At 45.5% G+C, this 25710-nt stretch overlaps 1 protein-coding gene across 1 annotated transcript in view; it reads right to left on the minus strand.

Annotated features, from left to right (window-relative positions):
• The window catches only part of CEP95 (centrosomal protein 95), a 410650-nt gene that overhangs the window by 223644 nt on the left and 161296 nt on the right, over nucleotides 1–25710 (minus strand). Inside the window, exon 9 of the mRNA XM_069199921.1 lies at nucleotides 23878–23986. Within this exon, the coding sequence (XP_069056022.1) occupies nucleotides 23878–23986 (109 nt within the window). The remainder of the gene's footprint in view (nucleotides 1–23877; nucleotides 23987–25710) is intronic.

Raw genomic sequence — 25710 nt, forward strand, 5'->3', positions numbered from 1 at the left:
GGGACAGACATGTTTGCTGGTGGGTTGTATGGGAACAGGTCACTTCACTGGGTACATCAGTCCATCTGCCCTCCCCACATCACAAGGAGGTGTATACGGGTGTCTACTTCCAATCAGCTCCCCTCTGGAGGGACACAAATCTCTAGACACCCTGGGGAAAGAAAACAGGTAACAAAGAAGCAGGAGCAATAATCTTTCTAAACACACCCCTCCCCCAAGGGGTTAACTGGGGACACCCAATCCACCCCTAGTGTGAGAAAAGCCCACTAGACACCTGGGGGGAAAAAAACAGCCAGAACAAAAAAGAAGCAGTGTAGTGGCCCACCCTGGCATCGAGCTGTACCCCCAACCCAGAACTAGCCATAAAATCTTTCTGCCCTCCAAGGGGTGTTATTGGGGGTATAAAGACCAATCTGCCCGCAGGGATGCAGAAAACTCACTAGACATCAGGGATAGGTTTATTTTTAGGTAAAGAAAAACCTAGGGTTGGACAAGGCAGCCCAGGATTCAGACTATCCCCTGCCACAACAGCCTTTGTGCCTGCCTTAGGCCTAGAGCTCCTCCAGCCCCATGTCAAGCGTGAGTAAATCTAGATTTGTTTGGGGCATAGTTTTCAAATATGGGCCAGAGGAGTGAGGCAAAATCCTAATATGCTCTCACTTGACATGCTGAATGGTTGCACTATGCAGCCTTTGGGTTAGTTGGCAACCAGGGAACCCTATTAAACCTAGACATTTCTGAAAATTAGGCACATAGGGGCATCAATGGCGGTGGGGACTAGCATAGATCCCACTAAGTTTTCTTACCCAGAATCTCAAACTTGGGCTAAAATCACATATTTTCCTCAAACGTCTGTAAGAGAATGTTTCGGAATCTGTGGGCATATACAAAATACCTCTAACCCAGCAGTCCATCACTTCTTTTGATAAAAATGGCATGGCCTAGTGAGCTAAGCCAGCAGCGGATCAAACCAGGGACTGTACTCATTTTGATGCCGAATACAATATGCCATTTCCCTCTGCACTGGCTCTTAAAGAATAATTGACTTAATCCTTGCTTTTTAGATTTTCAGAAAAATATTAACTAAATTACCAAGTAGGCAGGTGCAAGCATTAGCAATCATTTAAAAAATATAAATATTTTCTCATAGTGTTTAATTTTATTATGTTGCACGTAAAGAGAAAGCATCTATTCAACATCTTTAACAAATAAACGTGTAATATTTGGATAAATGTATAACGCTCAGCTGAAAGGAGACCCACACAATACTTGGAAGGGAGTGTGCACTCATTGGACCTCCACCGTTCCCCTCTGGCCAAGGGTGTCGCATATGCACTCGTTATTCTAATGAGACTACTGGATTTAGGCAGCAGAATCACTTGCACTTTGGGAGACCGAGTCAGCCTAAACTGGGTTTTGCTCTGGCTAACTAGCAGTGCCTCATCTCTACTCAAGAGCAGGGATGATTGGGCAGCCGAGCGCATGACACAACTGACTCCTCAGGAAAATCGTGGTCACTCAGATCACATCAGTTTCTCTCAGTTACATTGGTCTCACATATACAAGGACAATCAGATGCAGTATATGTTTCAATAAGGTTTTAATGAAGCAACTGCATCTTAGATAATAAAGCATGTACTGCAATAACTAGGACGAAGCATGACAGAATTAAAATAGTGACGAGGAGAGTAACACATAAACATAACTCCACCACATTGTCACTAGTCATTAAAATAATTCCTACGCAGGCTACATCAGAGCATGGCATGTTACGCTCTAGTTCTGCCCTTCAGATTCCCCTGGGAAGACCTCATCCCTCATACCTGAGCAAGAGGCCTGCAGTCTATACAAGCAGCTGTAGCGAAGCACTCCGTAATCAGCATATAGTCGTGGTCATCTGGCTGGAATCTCCCTCTAACGTGTATGGGACAGAGAAGTGTTTTTATAATAAAACAGCTGATGTTCTGAGAAAATATCTCTAGGTAAGGATGTGTATGCTTCTATGAACACTAGACAAAGCATTACCACGTTTATCAGCAACCTATCTTACTGCAGCTTTGGGAAAGCCACAGGGTGAAAGAAATGTCCCGTTTACTGACCTAGGCAAAGAACAGCTAGATAGAGAGAAATAAAACAAGACCACAAACTTGGCTATTGTTAAAATATTAAACAAAGTTGAATAAAATAGATCTATGTTAAAGTGCATAGCTGCAGGCCTAGTTCACTAAACTAACATGTACGAAGCTATAACTAAAATGGCTACACAAGGGAAAGGTGCCCACAGTTTTAAGCCACTGTTCTACAGTCAGTGGCACTTAGCTGCCTCAGTGGTAATTGTCACACTTATCTCTTTACATGGCTTTTTTTGAATATGTGCATGTCCTCTATTGCAGTCCGTGTATGTCAGTTGCTGGGGACTGATAATTATCTGCACTGATCAGACTATTTTCTGGTGGCAGTCGGGGTTATCCTGTTTGACATTTTGCATCACAGCTATTCAGTAATCTTTGAGGCTCCATTGCACCAGTTTCCAACTAAACCATTTTAGGATACCGCGGGCACTGCAAAACGTGTTTAAAAAAAAAAAAAAAACATTGAAAAAAAACAACAAAAAAAACTTTTCAATAGTTAAGCTGGTAACCACTGCAATGCTTGAAGTGTTATGTATGATATAGTGAGGCAATGAAAGGTAGCAATGAAATGCTGTGTCTTGGATGGTATTACCTCACACCCATAATTTTTTGTATTTAATATATTTATTTGGAGAAATTACAAAGAACATTACCATTCAGTGGTGTTCACATTAAGATCTTCGTATGATCATCTGTCCCCCAGATAGTTTTGGGATGTCTTTCACATAAAAAATATTTTTCCTATGAATTTACAATTTAACAGAGGCAGGGAAGAACACATAGTTACTGCGCAGAATAGAAAAAAAACATGGAATATGATAGATTTGAGGCAGAGTGGAAACAAATGGGAGTGATTCAGCTATGGCGTCTTCTGTAGTGGTGTTCCCACTAATAACGTGAAACACTGAAAAGTGCAACAAGAAAAAGAGTAGAAACTGGTACCTATGTCAGCTAATTGCTTTTCTAACTTGGAAGGGTAGGTAGCCTCCAATCTCTTGATTTCTAGTACGTGCGCCACTGAATACCATGGATGGATGAGTCTAGCCAGTGTCTTCTCCGGTCTGTCACCCTGCCCATATTTACACGCCATAGCGTATTTTCCTATGTAATTTACCTCACTTCCAGCAAGGTCATTAAACTGGCCCAGTAGTAATTTACGCAGATGTAATTGAGAATCGACACCCATCGCACCAAGCTCTCGATCAAGATCCACGAGCTGCACCTCAACGTGCACAACACTCCTGCGAATGTCACACAATACCCTGGAATGTTAAGATATGCATATGCCCCGGATGTATGGTTTGAACATCGCACAACACTGCACAAGTGTCCACCTATCCCTCACTTAATCGGAAAAATTATATTATTGCTTCTTTCAGGTCACGCTTGATAGAAGCGACCCACTGGGCAACAGTACTAGTTAGGAGCCAATAGTCAATGAAATGAAGTTGATGTCCAGAGACTGCTTAACTACAGGAGTGTTATTCACTATGTGTAACATGTGTGATCTTTGTGAATAGAAGAGGTAAATATGTGGTCTGCACTGCATTAAAAAAAAACATTTAAACAAATATTCTGCAGAAGTAAAGTAGTCCCACCCACCTCCCACACTCTGCCGTGAACTGCCAAGTGGATCCCATATAACCCCAAATAGGGATAAACCCAACAAAACAATAAATAGCATGTATCAGCCATGTGGGCAAAGCAACGGAACCGCAAAGTGTACCCAGAGAGCAAAAGAGGAGTAATAGCATGTTGGAAAGAGAATGGGTGAACCGTAAAAGATCTAAGATGGAGACAGAGCAATGAAAAATGTTATAGACTCATGTAGCTCAGTAAAGGCAAATTAGAACTGTGCAGAGTATAATTTCCCAGGTGGGCCCAGCAGAAGAGGAGGGTTCTGCAACCAGATATTCATGCACCAGCACAGTCCCACGGGACAAAGGACCATGTTTGGATTGTGGTCTGCAGAATGCCATGGGATTGTAATGTGGCTTACCATTCACTTCTACTCGTAGCCTGGCTGGATATAGCATTTCATAGCGACTATCAAGGTTCCGAATCACACACTGACGTCCGAGAACTTCCATCTGGCGTCCTGCACAGAGAGCATGAAGTAATGGAATAGGGACAAAACAGCACCCTGTTATGTAGGGGGCCCCTCTCCCGGGCCAGGTGAAAGGCAGTGTTGCGGTCTCTGTAATTTAGTAGACTGGTAACGATGAGGGGGCAGGAGCCCCAAGGGCAGGACGCGGCCCCAAAGTGCAGTAAGCTCTCTTCACTACAAATGTTGTGGTGAAACTCTGGCGGCGCTGCAACTCCATCAGCAGATTCTCAACAAACAGGTCCAACTGGCCTGTGTTAATGGATTTATAGATTCCAGAAATGTTTCGGCATCCCCTCGCCTCCAAGTTCTAATTTTTCACTGCTTGTGCTTTTAACCTGCCCTCCAATTTCTCAAGACGTTTTAATAGCTTTGTCTGTTCAAACTTCTGTGTTAACGATGTGACTTTCTGCCCCTTCCAAGGAGATCTGCTGCTTTTGCAGTCTGCTTCTCATAACACCTAGCCTGGCAGTCAGGGAATCAAATCTATAGTGTCAATAGCGTGGAACCCAGCATGAAGTTCTGCCAGTACATCCTCCATACCCAGCGATTGATCACGGGAGGGGCCCCCAGCAGCACCCGCTTTTCAAACAGTAATTTTCACTGGTTTGGGTCACCACAGCCCATGTCCGAGAGAAAAAGGGGGCCGCATGTCGCCGCCAACGCTGTACCTGGTGCACTAGGCACCACCAAAATCAGCACTGTGGTATCTCAGAGCGGCGTGGAGGGCTGCATTCTTGGTGTTGCACCACTGCGAGGCAGATAATGTAGATATTATCCCACCGTGCAGGAGCAGCACTACCAGCATCACCAAAGCAGGAGGAGCAGTCAGCAATAAGGGCCCCAGACATGTCCCAGATATCAGGTAGTTATGTGGTGGTCACCCCACCACCCACGGCTGCACAGTACGCAGAGCGATATGAGGAGCAAAGGGCGAGCTCTCCTTTACGGTCGCCCACATCACAGCAGTGCGCCAGCTGCACCCAGGCTCCAGCTGCTCACTGCACCTCACGGACGCAGAGTTCCATCACAGCAGGCAGAATCTACAGCCCTTCATGGTGTTAGTTAGGCCCAGCTAGGCTGGCAAGGCTGCGCCGGCCGTGAGCCACAACCTACAGCACCGGGAGGCTCCGTTATTTTTCTGAGGGCAAGACTTTGGACTGGCTAACCGATTTACTTTTGTAGGTTAATGTTTAGGCCCAGACTTGTCAGCAGCCTTACTGTGGATTGAAACTCAGGGGCTGCTTTTTGTTGAGGGCCTGCTTTTATTAGCCCATCATCAACATATGGGTTGACACAAAAAAAAAAAAAAAATCCCAGAAGGGCCGCAACAATGGCCAAGCATTTTGAGAATGGCCAGATTTTAGTCTGAATGGAAGCTTGGTGTAAACAGAGTACTCATCTCCTACCAGATTTCTCTGACTAGGAACCCAGAGTAATTTCTATGCTGTTCTGCAACAAGAATGTGAAAATAAGCATTTTGCAGATCTATGGAACAAAGTCAATCATTTGTTTTATGTGAAGGTAAATTTGGTTAAGTGCTCATGTTCTGAACTTCTCTTTGAGAATATATCTGTTGACGAATCACAGATCTCATATAGGACAATATTGGCTTATTTGGTCCTTTCTGAGTACTAGGAATTAACTTAGGTATACCCTTTTTGTTCTTGTTGTAATGGAACCTTTTTTTTTTTTTTTTTTTTTAACCAATAGGAGTGAGATTCCTCTTGTAATATTGAGCGTTCATAATATGACGTTTTTGGTGGAACTGCATTGAAGAGGACAAATAAGCCATTTCTTATAAAGTTCAATACCCATCTGTCTGTTATAGACTTCCACTCTTCAAAATCAGACTTCAGGAGATCCCCCTACAGGAGCGGGTACTGGAAGAGAATGGGTGTTGGCACATCACTGACAGTAATCTGAGAAATTCCTTCCCCTGAAATGGGAGGTCTCCAGGAGATGACTTTTTTTTTGACCTTCTTGTTTTTTTGCTGCCAGTTTGGATTTTGCACTCTGCTGGGGGGGAAAGGACCTTCTTTGGGTCTGTATGGTTTAAGGAACTTCTTTTTCCAGGCCAACAGCTTTCAGGGTCTCTGTGTCATTTTTCATTTGGAGAATCATTTCCTATGTATGTTGTTCAGAGAAAGCAGTACACAAGAAAGGGAGGTTGACTATTTTGAGTTGTGCTTCAGGTTTTAAAGTGAATATCCTCATCCACTAGGCTCTCAATGAGATACTCTGAAAATGCTGTGGCACTGAGTTCTGCCAAGTGAACAACAGTGCTAATCACCGGATTAGAGACGAAAGACTCTTCATTAACCATCTTCAAGAAATCTTGCTTGTGGTGCTTTGGTAGGTCTCCCATAAAGGCCTCCGTTTCATTCCAAACCTCCTGATGACAATTCTCAAGTTGCTTCTGAAAGGGAGTTGCGATGTCCACCCATCTGTATGCCAGCAGTGTCAAGTTTTTGTACTTTTCCTTTCAAGAGGGACAGCGGACTCAGGATGTGTTTCTGCCTCACAGCCGCAACAATGACTGAGTCTGGTTTAGGCCCTAAAAATGCTGTTACTACCTTAGTCACGACTGGAGTCAACAAAGTTCCCTCTGCTCTTTCGAAGAGACATAGGACTAAAGAAAACTGTGATTTATGAGTGGTTCTAGGATGAAGTGTCACTAGAATCACTGACAACAATGACTGGGATGTCTCTAAAGGAATGTTTAGCTTTGCCGCTTCCCTAGTCAGTACTTCTTGAAAAGTGATGTCATCAACTGGTGACACTCTTGATGGCAATTGTGCTGGAGAAGTAGAGATGTGCAAAGATAAGTCAATATCAGCGTAAGGATAGTAGGGATAGAGGGACCATAGGTAAAAACTCATAATGACAGATAAAGGAGAGGTTTGAAAGAAGATGGTTTCCACATTCATAATAGAGAAGGTGAGGTTGCTTTTGCGGGTTTCTTGGTCCTCCAGGAGTCTACAGTCGGTCCTCAAAATTTATTATAGGAATGAGAGACCGGTACGCCATGGGTGCAGAGTCTGGAGAGAATGCAGATTTAAACAGACAGTAGTGGAGGTTGCTTCTTCTCTGTACTTCTTCCTAAGAAAGTAACACTCTTCTACAGAAGAGGATATTTTAGCTTAAGAAGATGTCTAATAGATTGCAAGTGCAGTGGAAGGTAAACAAAGCCAAGCTTTAGACACTTCTGAAAGTGGCAGTCATTTCTTTGTCTCTTCAACATTGATGGTGATGTGGCTGACGGAAATCGTAATCTGTTCAAAGTCAATGGTGATGTGGTTGATGGTGTGTAGTGTCTTTTAAACATTCAAGGCATATGTGTCTGTAGATGACAATGATGATAAATGATGCTGGCCATTTTTTGACATGGATCTCACTTGCCCTGTATGTAGGCGATGTATGACCGTCTCGATGGACTCAGTGAACTCAACATTCATCTTTGGTGTTGTTGAGACTGATGTAATATGTTCCTGTCACTTCATTTTCTCTATTTGGACCTACATCTGTGGTGGTCTTTTCCAGTAGGCAGGACTGAGACTGATACAGGTTAAGAGGCTGATCCTTCTAGCCTCATTTCCTTCCTTTTCTTCTTTAGCCCTCATGTCTTCCTGCATGCCTATTAACCGGCTGCCTTCCCTGCCTTTTAAAAGGTTTGTCGCTTTGCAAATAAATTCTTCACAGCAATAATATAAATATGATTGGAAGAGATATTTGAACATTCATTAGCCTTCTTAGGTTATTTAAATGAAAATATATATATATATTTTTTTTTTCCCTCATTACACGGGCAAACACATTTTGTTTATACTGTTTTCCACAACGGACACTACCCAAAAATGTGTTCAAGAAGATTCTAGGATGCAGAAGCATCTTTTACTCCAAAATGTTTCCATAGAAGTGATTGGGCAAATGAAACATCATTAAGTGTTTTAAAATAAAGATGTTGACCTAGCAAGAAGGATCGAGCGGTTTTGAGGCTTACCACTTTCTTTGCAAAGAGACTACAAAAACATTGCAAAGTATTTTGTCAACTGTCGTTTAAGAGACCTTCCATTTTATTAATCAGTTGCTACGTTTAGGCACTGCCCAATACTTTATGTAGGCAGAATATGATGGCTCAGTGAACTAATGCATTCACTGCAGGGATCTGTTATTGAACCCCATTAAAAAAAGGTTTTAATCCTTTTAGATCAACTCAGTGTCTTAGGTAAATAAAAGTAATGACACTGAGCTAAGTAACACTAATAATAAATGTCTGATATTCAGTGGCAACAAAACATACCCCTCATTAATGCACATTTCATGATAGATTGCTCTTCAAAATACTAAAGCCTTGTGGTAAAGCAGGCTCATGGCCTTAACCCATTAAGCACGGTGAGCTGCTGTGGCTGCCGAACTCTGAAAGTGGTTGGACTTTAAACAGACGCTCTGAATTGAATCAAGAAAGTAAACCAACCAGGTCCAATATGGCCACTTCGGTTTCAGGAGGCATTTCGACCCTGCTGAACACACAAAACGTTTGAAAGACAAAGGGCAAAAGGGTGTGCTTCTTGCAACCCTATTTTCAAAACAAGTTGCCAAGAAGGCATTTGTTTTACTGGAATAGGGATTTTTTTGGAAGATTTGGGGTGAAAATCCCACTAAATAATATTTTTTTTAAAAACTTTGAAAAAGTGAGAAAAGCTGTATTTTCTGTGCAATGTTCCTGTACCTTGGTTGAATAACTCCCACTTTAATAGACAGTATGCATAGCATGTATTTTTATTTTATCCTTTTGTTCATATTATTAGCTATTATTGCTTAGCTTTGGCATAAGTTTGGATGCCATTGTGAGGCTTGGAGTATGACACAAACAGTTGTTGGGTCTTATGAAATGGTTTAGTTCTATAAATATAGTATGAGTGTTCTTCTGACTAAGTGTATGCAAAGTGCGTTTTGCTACAGATTCTGGTTGCGGAAAGAATGCTGGCAGTCCAACGGTCTGATTAAGGTGGAAACCGGAGACCATCTTAGGAAGGAATTTTGGATTGGTTCTAAGGACCTCGCTAACTTGATACAGCTGTAAAAAGGAGTCTTCTAGGATCAGAGCATGAATCTCACAGACTTGTCTTAAGGAAGTGATGGTCACAAGACAGAAATTGTAGTGGACAAGAGTAAAGGGGTCCCATGAGCTTAGTAAGGAAAATGTTAACGTTCCAAACCGGAGCAGGGGGTATCTTCTTTTAAGGCCTTCTATGAATGCTTTAATAAGAGGTACTCTGAATAAGGAAACCTGGTGTCTGTTTGTAGGTAGGCAATTAAAGCAGCCAAGTGTAATTGGCTAGATATATGTTAGGTCTAATTTCTGCAAGTGCAGAGTGTAACAAACAATATCCTGTACAAGTGTTGCAAGAAGATTAATGTGTTCTGGGAGGCAGTAGTGTACAAAATGTTTCCATTTGGCTGCATAACAGGCCCTGATGGTAGGGCTACAAGGCTTTTTAAGAACAAACATACACTCTTCTGGTAGGCTGAGGTAAACAAATTGTAAGACCTCAGGAGCCAGACCCCCAAAGTTTCAGTCACGGCTCGCTTCACTCATAAGTAGTAGGGCGGGTGCGGTGTGGGGATGGGTGGTTGGGGGAGAGATTATACAATTTAAAAAAATAAAAATTAACACTTACCTTTTCACTGTCGCGCCCCGCTCCTCTGCTGGCTGCAGGCAGGTACAGTCTCCCAGCCTGCCCTGTGGCCAATCCTTACGCTGCTCAAAGCAGCATCAGGATTGGCTGGGAGTGCCCAGCCAGAGTGCTCCCAGGCAGACAGAGCCTGTGCAGGCTCTCTCCAGCCCGGCAGCCTCATCCTAGATGCCCCACCCCTTTGACATCGAGGGGATAATAAACACAGTTTATTATCCCCTTGTTGTGAACATTTTGCAGCTGGTGGTGGTGGTGGTAGTAGTGGTGGTGGTGGTGGTGGGTGGGTGTAAGGGAAGGGGGGGGTGTAGGAGAATACCATCTTTCTTGGCATGTTACCCCCCAATTGTACATGTATGTCAGTATGTTTTTGCCAGTCTCACTGGGATCCTGCTAGCCAGGACCCCAGTGCTCATACTTTGTGACCTAAATGTGTATGCCTGTGTAGCACCTAACTGTGTCAAAGAGGCTCTGCTAATCAGAACCTCAGTGCACATGCTCTCTCTACCTTTTAATTTGTCACTATAGGCTAGTGACTACAATTACTAATTCTAATTGGCACACTGGAACCCCCTTGTAATTCCCTAGTATATGGTACGTAGGTACCCAGGGCATTGGGGTTCCAAGAGACCTCATGGGCTGCAGCATTACTTTTGCCACCCATATGGAGCTCCGACAAAACCTTCACAGGACCGCCACTGTAGCCTGAGTAAAACTGTGTCCTCACTATTTTACAGCCATTTTGCACTGCACTTAAGTAACTTATAAGTCACCTATATGTCCAACTCTGGATAGGTGCAAAGTTACTAAGTGTGAGGGCACCCTTGCACTAGCAGGGGTGGCCCCACATTGTTCAGGGCCATTTCCCCGAACTTTGCGGGACACCATTTTACTTGTGCACGACATAGGTCACCAACTATATGTAGCTGCACAATGGTAACTCCGAATATGGCCATGTGAGGTGTCTAAGATCATGGAATTGTCCCCCCCCATTCCAGATCTGGTATGGGGGGGGGGCAATCCCTTGCACCCTGGGGGGCCACTATGGACCCCCAGTACTGCCAAACCAGCTCTCTGGGTTTTCTCGGCAGCTACAGTTGCTGCCACCCCCCCAGACAGGGTTCTGCCCTCCTGGGGTCTGAGCAGCTCAGTCCCAGGGAGGTAGAACAATGTATTTCCTTTGGGAGGAGGGGGTTACACCCTCTCCCTTTGGAAATAGGTGTTACGGTCTTGGGAGGGGTAGCCCCCCAGGGCCTCTGGAAATGCTTTGTGTGCCCTCCTTGCATAAGCCAGTCGATACCGGTTCAGGGACCCCAGTCCCTGCTCTGGCGTGAAACTGGACAAAGGAAAGGGGAATGACCTCTCCCCTGTCCATCACCACCCCAGGGGTGGTGCCCAGAGCTCCTCCAGTGTGTCTCAGACCTCTGCCATCTTGTTTTCATAGGTGTGGGCCAGGGCCAGCATGTGACCAGGCCAGCATGTGAGTGGCCAGGGCCAGCATGTGACATCAGAGACCCCTCCTGATAGGTGCACACCTGGTTAGGTAGCCAATCCTCCTGTCAGGGATATTTAGGGTATCTTCTGTGGGCTTCTCTTCAGATTTTGACTTGCAAGAATCCACCAGGACTCCTCTGCACTTCTCTCTTCGACTTCTGCCAAGGATCGACCGCTGACTGATCCAGGACGCCTGCAAAACTGCAACAAAGTAGCCAGAAGACTACCATCGACAATTAGCTCCTAATCCTGCCAGCTTTCTCAACTGTGGTGCATGCTGAGGGTTGTCTGCCTTCACCCTGCACTTGAAGCCATAAAGAAATCTCCCACGGGTTGACAGAGTCTTCCCCCTGCTCCAGCAGGCACCAAACTACAGCCTCACCGGTACCCTTGGTCCCCTCTCATCCTGACGAGCGTGGTCCCTGGAATACAGGGGGTGAACCCAAGTGACCCCGACTATCCAGAGGTGAATTCGGAGGAGGTAAGTCCTTGCCTCCCCTCCCCAGACAGTACCACTGTGCACCGTGTGATCTGCAGCTACAAGGGCTTCTGTGCACATTTCAAAGATATCCTGCATACACAGCCGAGGCTAGGCCCCCAGCACTCCGTCCTGCGATGCTCAGCTCCCTGAGTTGACCTCCGGCCTCGTGGGACCTCTTGATGCAGTGTTGAGACGACCGCCGTGTTCAGTCTTCTTGAACCTGTTTTCAAAGACTCCTGCTGGTGCTTCCCTTTTTCCAGTGGGCTCTCTACATTGCTGAGGGCCCCCTCTGTGTCCCCATCCTGAGTGGTGACATCCTGGTCCTTCCTGGACCCGGGCTGCACCCTTTTTCTTCAACCATGACTCTTGCATGTAGCAAAGCTTGTTTGCGGTGCTTTGCCTGGGAAACCACCCTGCATCTGCCAGCATGTCATGGGAAATCTTCTGCACAAAGCAGAACCTCCTACCTCACTCTGCTGATGCAGAACCAGCATCTTCTTCCAACCGGAGGCAGCCATTTTGCACTTTCATCCGGGGTTTAGTGGGCTCCTGCCCTCCCCGGACACTTTAGCGACTCTTGGACATGGTCCTCTTCCTTTACAGGTCTTCAGGTCCAGGAATCCATCTTCAGTGCTTTGCAGTCTTGTGTGGTCCTTGCAAAATCCTTTATCACAACTTTAGTGTGTTTTGGGGGAAATGGTAGTACTTTACTCCTGCTTTCCTGAGACCTGGGGTGGGGTCTCCTCTATACCCTTCGTGTTCTCTGACACTCCCAGTGACCCTCTACACACTGAATTGGCTCGGGGTGCATCCCTGGTTCACATTCCACTTACTTAGTATATGGTTTGTGTTGCCTCTAGGCCTATCGCATTCTATTGTGTTCTACAGTGTTTGCACTATTTTCTGACTGTTTTACTTACCTGATTTGATTATCTGTGTATATTTTGTGTATGTTACTTACCTCCCAAGGGAGTATATCCACTGAGATATTTTTGGCACATTATTTTAGTGACAAAGTACCTTTATTTTTAGTAACTCTGAGTATTGTCTTTCTTATGGTATTGTACTTATATGATATAGTGGTATTGCAGGAGCTTTGCATGTCTCCTAGTTCAGCCTTGGCCGCTCTGCTATAGCTACCTCTAGCAGCCTAAGCTGCTAAAACACTTCTACATTGCACTAATAAGGGATAACTGGACCTGGTAGAAGGTGCAAGTACCCAAGGTACCCACTACAAACCAGGTAGCCTCCTACATGTGGCAACACTCCTCCACCCTAATGGAGGAGCCGCCCCTGCAAGGTCTAGTTCCTGAGGGATAGGATGCCTGAGAGTGCCATGGTTTTGTGTGAGAAGGTGGAGTACCATGACTAGTATGCCCAGGTTGGCGCCACTAGAATGAGCTTGAGGGATGTCTGTCTCCATCTCCTCACCATGATTGATAAGAGTGGGAGTGGTAGAAGAGCATAGGCAAATATCCCTAACAAATTCATTCATGGTGCGTTGCCCACAGCCTGTGGGTGTGGTCACCTGGCAGCAAAGCTTGGGATTTTGAGTTTTCTGCAAAGGCAAACAGATCTATTTCTGGGAATCTCCAGTGCTGGAAGTATGGAAGTAGGACCCTGAGTGTTAAGTTCCCCATTTGTGTACTTGTTGATGCATACTTCTGAGCAGGTTGGCTATATAATTGTCCACCTAAGGAATATGTTGTTTAAGTAGGTGTATTCTGTGATGTATTGCCCACTGCCAGATCTTCTGGCTACACTGGACAGCCAGATGTGGTGAATATGTGCCCTCTTGTTTCTGCAAGTAGAACTGGGAGTTGTGTTCTCTATGCGTATCAAGACTATCTTTTACTGAATGATGAAGTGATAAACGCTGGAGAGCAAGCTGGATCGCCAATAGCTCCAGGTGGCTGATGTGACGAAATTGCTGGGTAGAGGACCTTTTACCCTGAACAGAAAAGATGTTTGAGATGAGATCCCCAACCTGTGAGTGAAGCATCCTTTATGATGGTCGCTTGCAGATCTGGGTCGAGGACGGGACGTCCCTGTAACAAACAGCTTGTGTCCCACCACTGCCAAGAGCAATGTGTGCGGTAACAAACCAACACTAGACATTCCTGGTGACCCTCTATTTGAGACCACTGTGCCACCAAGCACTTCTGTAATGGGTGGCATGTAAAGCCTGGCAGGAGGGACAATAGCTATGTAAGATGCCATCATGTGTAGACAACACATCACACTTCTGTTAACTGCCAATCTGGCTGAAAGAGGAAGCAAGTGTTCGAAAACTTGTACTCTGGCTGGCTGGGGTAAGCTTTTCCCACTTGCGCATTCAGGATGTCCCCAAGGAACAGCTGTATCTATGTAGTGTACCGAATGTAAGGGCACACTAGGCAGATAGTCCAAGCAACCATTATTGGTTTACAGGGGTTAAAATAATCTCAAATGCTTTCTTCTGTTGTAGTGTGGGTGAGCAGTATAAGCTTATCAGAGGGTAGTGTTAAGCATTTGTTGAACTCAGTCAATAAATGAGACACACACTAAAGAAGAAACTCAAGATCAATTGTTAGAAAAATTCAACACTTTTATATTATGTTTCAACACCAGGAAATATTAAAAAGAAGATAAGCACTGTTGCAGGGTTATTGTTCACAGTGGGGTAAGTAAATTATACCAATGCATTTTTACAGGGTAATGAGTTTCAATGGATAAAGTACATTTACTGCACAAGGGTATTTGCAGAAGGATCTTAGGGTTCCCTTTTAAGTTGTAGGGTAATAGGGGGGCAGGTCACGAGAAACACTAGCAGTTCAGTTTTACCCCCCTTGGAGCATCCGGGTGCAGAGTATGGGGACCATAATTTTAAAGCCAAAAACTGGGACATTTCCCAAAAATAGAGGCAGGATGACATTTTACTTCAATAAAGTGCACAGGATGAAAGCACTCATCAGCACAGAATTAGAGAAGAGGCACTAAGAACATAAATTAACTGCAATATTTAAATGCCAGTATCATTCCTCTTAATCACATTCCTTTCTAATAACACCTACTAACTATCCCTGCTCTGGAAAAGATAAAAAGACACCTTCCATCATTTTCAGTCAACCCTCCTTAAAAACCAGGACACAAGCTAAGTTTCCTGAAACCTGCTGGAACAGCTGGTGAAAAAACAGGACTGTCCCGGCAAATCTGGGACAACTAGTCACCCTAGTGCAGAGGTGCTGGTTGGGTGGGGTGCCTTGCGCACTGTACGGATGGCTATTGGGGTGGGGGACATAGAAACGGGCTGCAGAGGGGGGGGACTTGGAGACAAGTCTGGGAGCTCCCAACATGGGGCTCAATTTGTGAGGGTCCAGGGAGCAAGGGAGCACAGTTCATAGTAGTGGACCTGGGCCAAGGTGCAGAGGGTTTTTCGTCAGCTCGCTCTCACAGTGCTTAGTTGGACCTGCACAGAGGAGAGAAAAACAGACAGCCTGGCAATTATATCATCCCTTGGGGGCAGGTCATCTCTTTTCGGCGGTGGTGGTGCTTTGTCTAGACTCAAACAGGCCTTGGTTCTTGCAACTGCTCCAGTACCACAGGTATTGGTGCAGGGAGACTCTTGGTGGGCCTGGCGACTTCAACCTTTGCTGGGAGACTGGTCTGTCCTCCTGGAGTACGGTGACGTCCTCCTGGGTGACTGCTGTATCAGTGGACTCAGTGGTCAGCAGGTCGGTTAACCAAATGTCACAGTTGGTGCCTGCAGGGAAGTGGCTCCTTCACTCACAGAGAGATACTGGCTGGCTTACAAAGTGCTGGCAGACCTCTAAGGTACAGCTGCAGGTCAAGTCGGGTTCCGGAGACTATCGGGACAGCAGCAGGTAGGCAGGATTAGATGTCAGAAGTCCAGGCTAGCTTTCAGTTCTCGCATTGGTCAGCTCTTCTTTGTCCTCCTCCTAATTCAGTCAGACAAATCTAAATTCCTGGTGTGAGGGGGCCACCTAAATACTCAATTTAGGGGTGTTAATGGGAATGTAGGGTAGTAGCCAATGGGCTACTACAACCCCTATATGACATCTTCCTGTGGGAAGTGGGCATAACCCAGTCCCAGAATTCCTAATTCCACTAAAAACAAGAAAGAGGAGCCCTTCTTTCGTGGAGCACGTCAGACTGCCCACCTTAGGGGTGTGACTAGCCTGGTAGTGCAACACACCTCCTGGCATAGCAACAATTCTTGCCTGAACTGGTGCCAAATGGGCCTCAGGGCAGGGGGTGGCAACTCCCAGGTCTGGGAGATGAAGGGGGTCTCCTATCAAAGGCGGTAGGAACTTTGACCCTTTGAAGTCACTGGTCTTTGTATGCAGATTTTTAGGAAGTTGGCTCTGTATGTACTATTTCAAAGTAAGAAATAGCATGCACGGAGTCCAAGGGTTCCCCTTAGAGGTAAGATAGTGGCAAAAAGAGATAATTTGAATGCTTTATTTTGTGGTAGTGTGGTCGAGCAGTAGGCTTATCTGAGGGTAGTGTTAAGCATTTGTTGTACACACACAGTCAACAAATGAGGAACACACACTCAAAGACAATTCCAGGCCAATAGGTTTTTATATAGAAAAATATATTTTCTTAGTTTATTTTAAGAACCACAGGTTAAAGATTTACAATACTTTAAATGAAAGGTACTTCACTCAGGTATCATAGGAACTTTGAATCAGCAAAATAGCATGTACAGTTTTGGCAAAAATGGCAATAAGCTATTTTAAAACTAGACAGTGCAAATTTCAACAGTTCCTGGGGGAGGTAAGTATTTGTTAGTTTTGCAGGTAAGTAAACCACCTACAGGGTTCAAAGTTGGGTCCAAGGTAGCCCACCATTGGGGGTTCGGGGCAACCCCAAAGTTACCACACCAACAGCTCAGGGCCGTTGAGGTGCAGAGGTCAAAGTGGTGCCCAAAACGCATAGGCTTCAATGGAGAAGGGGGTGCCCCGGTTCCAGTCTGCCAGCAGGTAAGTACCCGCGACTTCGGAGGGCAGACCAGGGGGGGGGGGGGGGGGGGGGGGGTTTGTAGGGCACCAGGGGGGACACAAGTCAGCACAGAAAGTACACCCTCAGCGGCACGGGGCGGCCGGGTGCAGTGTGAAAACAGGTGTCGGGTTTGCAATAGGTCCCAGGGGTCTCTTCAGCGAAGCAGGCAGGCAAGGGGGGGGGGGGGGCTCCTCGGGGTAGCCACCACCTGGGCAAGGGAGAGGGCCACCTGGGGGGTCGCTTCTGCACTGGAGGTCGGATCCTTCAGGTCCTGGGGGCTGCGGGTGCAGTGTCTTTACCAGGCGTCGCTGGGGGGTTCAAGGGGGTCAACTCTGGCTACTCACAGGGTCGCAGTCGCTGGGGAGTCCTCCCTGTAGTGTTGTTTCTCCGCAGGTCGAGCCGGGGGCGTGGGTGCAGAGTGCAAAGTCTCACGCTTCCGGCGGGAAACGTGCAGTCCTTTAAAAGTTGTTTCTTTGTTGCAAAGTTGTTTCTTCTTTGGAGCAGAGCCACTGTCCTCGGGAGTTCTTGGTCCTTTTAGATGCAGGGTAGTCCTTTGAGGCTTCAGAGGTGGCTGGACCCTGGGGGACGCGTCACTGTTGCAGTTTTTCTTGAAGTGGAGAGACAGGCCGGTAGGGCTGGGGCCAAAGCAGTTGGTATCTCCGTCTTCTCTGCAGGGCTTTCAGGTCAGCAGTCCTTCATCTTCAGGTTGCAGGAATCTAGTTTCCTAGGTTCTGGGGAGCCCCTAAATACTGGATTTAGGGGTGTGTTTAGGTGTGGGAGGGCAGTAGCCATGGCTACTGTCCTTGAGGGTGGCTACACCCTCTTTGTGCCTCCTCCCTGAGGGGGGCACATCCCTATTCCTATTGGGGGAATACTCCAAAATCAAGATGGAGGATTTCTAAAGGCAGGGGTCACCTCAGCTAAGGACACCTTAGGGGCTGTCCTGACTGGTGGGTGACTCCTCATTGTTTTTCTCATTATCTCCCCTGGACTTGCCGCCAAAAGTGGGGGCTGTGTCCAGGGGGCGGGCATCTCCGCCAGCTTGAGTGCCCTGGGGCATTGTAACACGAAGCCTGAGCCTTTGAGGCTCACTGGTAGGTGCTACAGTTCCTGCAGGGGGGAGGTGGGAAGCACCTCCACCCAGAGCAGGCTTTTGCTTCTGTCCTCAGAGAGCACAAAGGCCCTCACCACATGGGGTCAGAAACTAGTCTCTCAGCAGCAGGCTGGCACAGACCAGTCAGTCCTGCACTGAACAATTGGGTAAAATACAGGGGGCATCTCTAAGATGCCCTCTGTGTGAATTTTTTAATAAATCCAACACTGGCATCAGTGTGGGTTTATTATTCTGAGAAGTTTGATACCAAACTTCCCAGTATTCAGTGTAGTCATTATGGAGCTGTGGAGTTCATTTTTGACAAACTCCCAGACCGTATACTTAATATGGCCACACTGTACTTACAATGTCTAAGAATAGACTTGGACACTGTAGGGGCATATTGCTCATGCAGCTATGCTCTCACCTGTGGTATAGTGCACCCTGCCTTAGGGCTGTAAAGCCTGCTAGAGGGGTGACTTACCTATGCCACAGGCAGTATTTTGTGTGCATGGCATCCTGAGGAAGATGCCATGTCGACTTTGCCTTTTTCTCCCCACCAACACACACAATCTGCAATGGCAGTGTGCATGTGTTAGGTGAGGGGTCCCTTAGGGTGGCACAACATATGCTGCAGCCCTTAGGGACCTTCCCTGGTCACAGGGCCCTTGGTACCACGGATACCTTTTACAAGGAACTTATCTGTGTGCCAGGGGTGTGCCAATTGTCGAAACAATGGAACATTTTAGGTGAAAGAACACTGGTGCTGGGGCATGGCTAGCAGGGTCCCAGCACACTTCTCAGTCAAGTCAGCATCAGTATCAGGCAAAAAGTGGGGGAGTAACTGCAACAGGGAGCCATTTCCTTACAAGATTCATTAGCCATCATGCAGGAGGCGATGTGATCACCTGCAGTAGTCATTGTTTCTGGCCTCTGAGGATGCAGGGGCTCACCTCCTGGGGGTCAGAAATCTGTCAGATGTGGCAGGCTGGTCAATACACAGAGACGGGTAGGTTTCAGGGGGCACCTCAAAGGTGCCCTCTTGGTGCATGTCATAATAAATCCAACACTGGCATCAGTCTGGATTTATAAGGCAAGGTGTTTGATCCACATACCATGTGTTTCAGTGAAGTAATTATGTAAGCTGGGTAACTCGTAATGACTAGTGACCAGTACATACCCTGAGATGGCTTCCTTGTTCACTTGTAACATCTAGTAATCAAACTAATCATCACAGGGGCATATCTGCTCGAGCAGATATGTCAAACATCAAATATAATGCACCCTGCCTTACAGCTCTAAGGTCTGCTGTAGGGGTGACTTACATATAATTAGATACAGCTATTAGGGGCATGGCACACAAGTGTGCCATATCCTGTTTTTACTCATGGCTTGCACCATGACACGCAGTCTGCAATGGCAGGCTGTGTGCAATTGTTAAGGGGAGTCCTTAGAGTGGCACAATACATGCTGCTGCCCTTAGGGACCCTTTCTAGTGCCCAGGCACATGGGGTACCATTTACTAGGGACTTATAGGTACTAAAATGTGTGTCAATTGTACACAATTAGACCTTTTACCTTGTTTTAGGGAAAGAGTACTGACACTGGGGACCTGGTTAGCAGGAACCCAGTGCATCTTCAGTCAAAAAAACCTCAGTACCAACGGCAAAAAGTTGGGGTAATCATGTCAAAAGAGGCACGTTCGTACAGACAGTACGTGAAGGGGTTGAAGGTGGTATTTGGTTAGATTGATGGTGAAACTCATACTGTGCAGTGTGTGAATTGTGTATGGGTGTGCTCTAGATGGAGATGCTGCACAGCGCTCTTGATCAGCCAGTCGTCTACATGAGGGAACATGAGGAGGCTGCTCCTCCTGAGAGGGGCGGCCACCACAGCCAGACTCTGGGTGCAGTGACAACCCTGGCGCAGAGCAAGTTTAATTGATAATCGTGTCCACGTACCACAAACCTCCGATATCAGCAATGTGCTGGTTAGATGGGTACATGGAAGTAGGCATCCTTCAGACCCAGGGCAGTCATAAAGTCGTCTCTCTGCAGGAATGGTATAACGTTCTGTAGAGTCACCATATGGAAGTGCTCCAACAAAGTGTTTGTTGAGAGGCCTGAAATCAGAGGGTGGGCCTGAGGGAGCCATCCTCTTTTGGGCTAAGAAAGTATAGAAGTCTACACCCTTTCTGCAATGTTGAGGTGGAACAGATGCTATTGCTCCCCACGCCCCCATTTCCAGGAGGACCTGTACCTGCTTGTGAAGAAGGCACAGATGTTCTTCGAACAATCTGAGTTGATGGGGGGAGGGGATGTTTGGTGGTGTTTGTGTGAGTTCCAGATGGCAGCCCTTCTGTATTATGAATGGGACCCAGCCCTGGAGTGGGTTTCTTGGACGAGCCATGAAACTGAGTGATAAAAGTAGCCTCTGGGGGCCTGTGTTTTGAGGGAAACCATGGGTTTAGCTATCTCTGTATCCTTTTTGATTTTCTCAAGCATCCCATCTACCTGAGGGCAAACGAGATGCTGATCATCTAAAGGAACATTGAGCAGATGCTGCTGTACTTCTGGCTTAAAGCACGAACACGTAGCCGTACATTGTGGTGAAGCAAAATACTAGGATCAATGCACAGGCGGCTGTCTCCGGGGCATCCAGAGCACAGCGGAGCTTAATGTTTGAGATGCTCGTCCCCTCTGCCACCAACTGTTGCCCCTTCTTACGGTACTGCTCTGGGAGATGCTGGACATTTGATCCCAGTGTGTGTGGTTGTACCGGGCAAGTTGCCAATGGGGCATAGTCTGCACCGCCACTCTTTTTCACACATCAATTTTCTTGAGCCCCCAGTTTGAAGGGGGTGCATCACCTGTGCCCTGAGAATTGGAATGTTTTCTGGTTCTATGAACCACCAAAGAGTCGGGGGTAATTGGCCACAGATGTATGGAGGGTCGCTAGGAGAGGCTTTATACTTCCTACTCATGCTAGGTGTGATATTTTTGTCTTGACGGGATCCTTGAAAATCTCAGAGTCAGGTTTGAGGACACTATTAAGAACTGGGAGCCACTGAAGGAAGCATTGTGGGGAAGAAAGGATTTCCACAAAGAAATCATCCTCCCTTTGTTGCACATGGAGGTTCACATTGTGGAAAGTGGCAGCTCTATGCATCACCTCATGGTACAAATTTATATCGTCAGGAGGTGATGGCTTGACAGGGTACTGATCTGGGTCTGTGTCAGCGGGGTGGGGGGAGATTAGGATGGGGGAGCTCAGCATCAGTCATTGCATGGGTCCAGGCCCTGTGGGTCATAAGGGTGGTCATATGGGTGAAAAGGCAGCCAAGGATTGTCCCCATCCCTGAATGTGAAAAGTCTGTATATGAAAACTGTGGGACACCAGAGGAGTCACAGGTGGAGATCGAGAAGGAGGAGGAGAAGGCAGGGAAAGAGGGGGACAAGCAGAAGGCAAGGGAGAGGTTGCCCGGTAATGTCTCTTTTTGGAGGCCTGGAAATTCAGGTGGGTTGATGGCCTCCTCGAAAGTAAGCGGCCTCTTATGAGGTGCAGAGTCCTTTGTCAAATGTGGAACTTTTGCCAGAATCTGACCTGTGCCTGGTTGAGTATGACCTTCCTGCCGTTGAGCATTCAAGTGTGCCTGCAGCCGCTCAAGAACTGGTTGATCAAATTCCTCAAAAGCGGTAGAGGATGCCACAGTCGAAGGCAGCTTTGATGGGGCTTAAAAGTTTGCCGACTGGAGGGTGTTGGGTTAGATCCAGCCTCTGATTGCTAAAAGTCAACAGGTCTCAACACCGAACTCCTTCAGTTTAAAAGATTTTCAGCTAGAACCCTTTAGAGTCAGAGGATGGCTGAGGATGTGCCTTTGGGTCAGGAGCCAAAGTGACAGACAAGGTTTGAGGCATGGAATGGGGCTTCGGCAACGAATGTGGTTTGGGCATTAGGTCAATCTCCAAATGTCAGTGTCGACCATGGCTGAAAGACAGTGGTGCACAGGAGGCCTCATAAGCATCCTGGGAGCTAGAGACTTGTACCTTGGGTGGTGGGTTATGAAAAAATTTGTACTCACTGCGATCATCTGAGGGCACTGGGCTGGCGTAGGCTCTTCGACATCTGCCTTGGAACTGATGTTTCCCAGTGAAAAGGCCGCCTCAGTTGCAACACCTGGAGCATAAAACTTTGACATCTGATGCAATATGACAGGCATATCTGTCCCAAAGAGTTTTCTTGTTATAGACTACAAGGCAGGCTGAATGGGAGTCCTCATGGTGGTCGGGAGACAGAGGTTACAGACTTCATGGAGATTGGATCTCAGATACTTGGCCAGACACTTAGGACAGAATTGGAATGGAGTACTTTCCATCACTGGAACATTCTTGACCTGAGCAGTTAAGAGTCTACGGAGTTAGATCGACACACAGTCAAAGGTACGCAACAGTGGAAACTGACGAGAACACAGGATTGTTTGTAGGTACCTACGAGAGGAGGATCCGAGGGCCGGGGACAATACCAAGAGCTGTTAAATCAGAGCTGTGAATGACACATTTAAACCCGGCAGCGGAGAAAAAAACAATCTAATAATGGAGTTGATGCCCATGAGAAATACCACAATAAGGTGGAGTCACTAGACCCCTTGACCCAAAGACTTATTTCAAAGAAAAACAAGTTTTACACATCCAAGCCCAACACCAGATGGCGGAAGTATGTACAGCATGGGTATCTACAGTTATACAAGTCACAAACACAAATGTTTATTTTTTGTGATTCTTCTACAGCCTTAATCGTGACAAAGGAATCCACAAAATAATGAAAGCAATCAAACTCTCTATTCTAAAAAAGCCGGGACTGTCAGAAACTTTACTTTTAGAGAAAAAAAACCCTGCTACATTGTGCCTTTTACAGCCCTAAAGAAGGCAAGTCTGAGCTAAAGCCATTAAAATATGTAACAATGAATGAATAAAAAAATAAAAACCAGAAGCACAACTTATTGTTTAACACACTGTGAGCAAAACAGAGAAGGGTTCACAAAATAGCAAATCTATAAAAATATACATGTGAAGGGCAGGATACAGAGACGTTTTGTGAACGAGAGTGCAATTCAAATGGACTACAGCAAGTAGACAGAGAGAAAGGTCAGACGTTTAGTACAAAAATAAAAATAAATAAAACCTGAATAATGAAAATAAATAATAAAAATAAAAACAAATTAATGAAGAATATTGATAAAGAATGAGAGACTGACAAAGACAAAAATGTACAAGGACAGGATATGAACAAAAAAAAAAAAAAAAAAAAATGAATGGATAGTGAGTGATGGGTTCCAGCAAAAGACAACTGGAAGTTTCTCCTTTGAGAATTAATGGTGGGAGAAGGTTTGGTGCAGTCATAAAGCACTAACATTTCACTGTGAGAATCAGGTGCTATGTGAGTGGGGGAGGTGTGAGCTGGGGAAGAGGAGTGTTCAGCTATTTCAAAACCTTCATCATGGGGGTAGCACCTGTCCACAAATGTCACTGCACACTGCCTGTGATTTCCAAATGAGCAGAGTTATATAATTGTGTGTTGAACAACGCTTGTAGAGTTTTGCATTAACAAGTCTAAGACAATAGACAATTGATAAAAGGAGAATTAACTTGTTGGGTGATAGCACTTATTTAAGTGCCAATACAGATCATCTGCTAGTAAACACCACACAGAAAAAAGTTAGCATCATCCAATATGCTATTAAGAATGTGAAGAAAAACCTTCATTTTTTGACACAGGCCAGTTCAGTAACGGAATGTCGTTTTTAACTTCAAGAAAGTCAATATGTGCTAAGCTAACAAACAAAGTTGTTGTCATAGTGAGCACTCAGTTCTCACCTTTCAAGCGTGACCGAGGAAAATCAGCAGCAGACTGAGGTGCATCAGGCATGGATTGGGGTACACTCACAACAATCGTACTCAATGAAGGCCTGCATGGCTCTGCAAACTGCAAAAAGGTAAATAGTTAACACAAAACGAACGTCCACCAACGTCAGGGGAGCAGCTGCAATGTGATTCTTTCAAATAGTATTCAAAGTGTCAAGGGTAGCTTCACATAGATTTGCCATCTCAATTACCAATCCGTAAACATGAATATCAGCCAATCTCAATTGGTTCATGTGCACCAGGCAGTATCAGGAGGGAGCAGGCACCCTATTAAGAATTAGGGGGGGAAAAGTATCAAACTGAAAATAGCCAAGTGGTTATTAAAAAGCAATGAGTACCTCTGTCAAAGCCTGAAATATGGCTAATACGTTTATGACTGCCACTTGACTCCACCTCTTTGGCCTAGTTTTTCCAGCTATGTTTATAATGTTACATACACTTTCTGTCTTCCAGCAAAATCTTCAGCTAATTAAAAAAAAAAAAATGTTTAAATCCCCAGAAAATTTGCAAAATATCCAAAAATGTCAAAGAACTAAGAATGATGTGTTTTCTGTAGATTTAGGCTGCCACTAGACACGCCTGCATACAGTAACAGAGTGAATCCTGTTTTGGTGGCCTAAGGCTTTTAAAAAGTATACACAAGCATGAGTTACATAACCAAGAAGGCTGTCTGCTTAACAATGGACCCCCTCCCTTTGTGTTGTAGAATGGTGATTTCTCTCCTGAAGCTAACAGATGTATTGAAAAAGTTGCTGAACAAAATTTTATTATATGACTCTGCAACACCCTGTGATCCTTCAAGTATATGTTTTCAAACATTCAAAGAGATGTTTATCTGCTGGAGGCACGAGAATGTGCAGTATTTGCAGAAGATGGTAAATGTGAGCGGCAGGGACAAACGCTGCTGGAAAGGATCACAGGTCTTTCTTGAAGCAGAATTTCAAATTAATCCTGCTGCTTTTTCCCCTTAAAAACAAACACCCAAATGACAAAATAAGTGATAACTTGTCGGATCTGTGTCAGACTCAGAATTAAGAACCAATACATCCAGCCTGTTAAACAGAAGATAAATACGTGTATGAGTTATTTGCATTACAAAGAAAGATTTTGTAGGTTTATTAAAGCTAGAATTTTAAAACGTTGTTCCTCTGAGCTATTGTCAGAAATTCAAGCAATACTCCTGTTCAGCACAGCCAGTGCTTAGCTGTGATCACATTTCAACAATATGGACTGTGGGGGCACAGTGTGACATCGCATCATTAAGACAGGAAGGTTTCATGTCACCACAGACTATTTAAATCATGACACATTAATGCCTCTTTGTCCACTTTGTGAACGTGTAGAATGCCACGGTTAAAAACCTGTTTTAAATATCTATTTGAATAGCTAATGCAGCAGTGTCATTGTTGACAAGTGGAAAGTGCAGTGATACCCTGTATCCAATGGCACTATCCAAGTAAATTGTAGAAAGTCAAAAAAAATGTATGGAGAAAACTAACCCAATTTCACTTTCCCCAGTACAGAAGGGCTTAACGAAGCAGATTTGGCAAATGGAGCTCAGGCTGAGATAGTTTTGAAGTGAAATTCTGCTTAACAATGGATTGCAAAAAATATTTGTTTAGTAGGGAAGATGACACAAGAAATGTGTTTTTTACCATGAAGGAGACAGAAGCTTCGGGTCTGCAGATGAAACCATAACATTGTGGGAATAAGGGAAGTGATGGAGTCAATCCGACCAAGAAAGATGCCTTAGAGAACACCGCTACGAAAGGAAAACTAGCATGT

The sequence above is a fragment of the Pleurodeles waltl genome, chromosome 7, assembly GCF_031143425.1.
Source record: "Pleurodeles waltl isolate 20211129_DDA chromosome 7, aPleWal1.hap1.20221129, whole genome shotgun sequence".
Lineage (NCBI taxonomy): Eukaryota > Metazoa > Chordata > Amphibia > Caudata > Salamandridae > Pleurodeles > Pleurodeles waltl.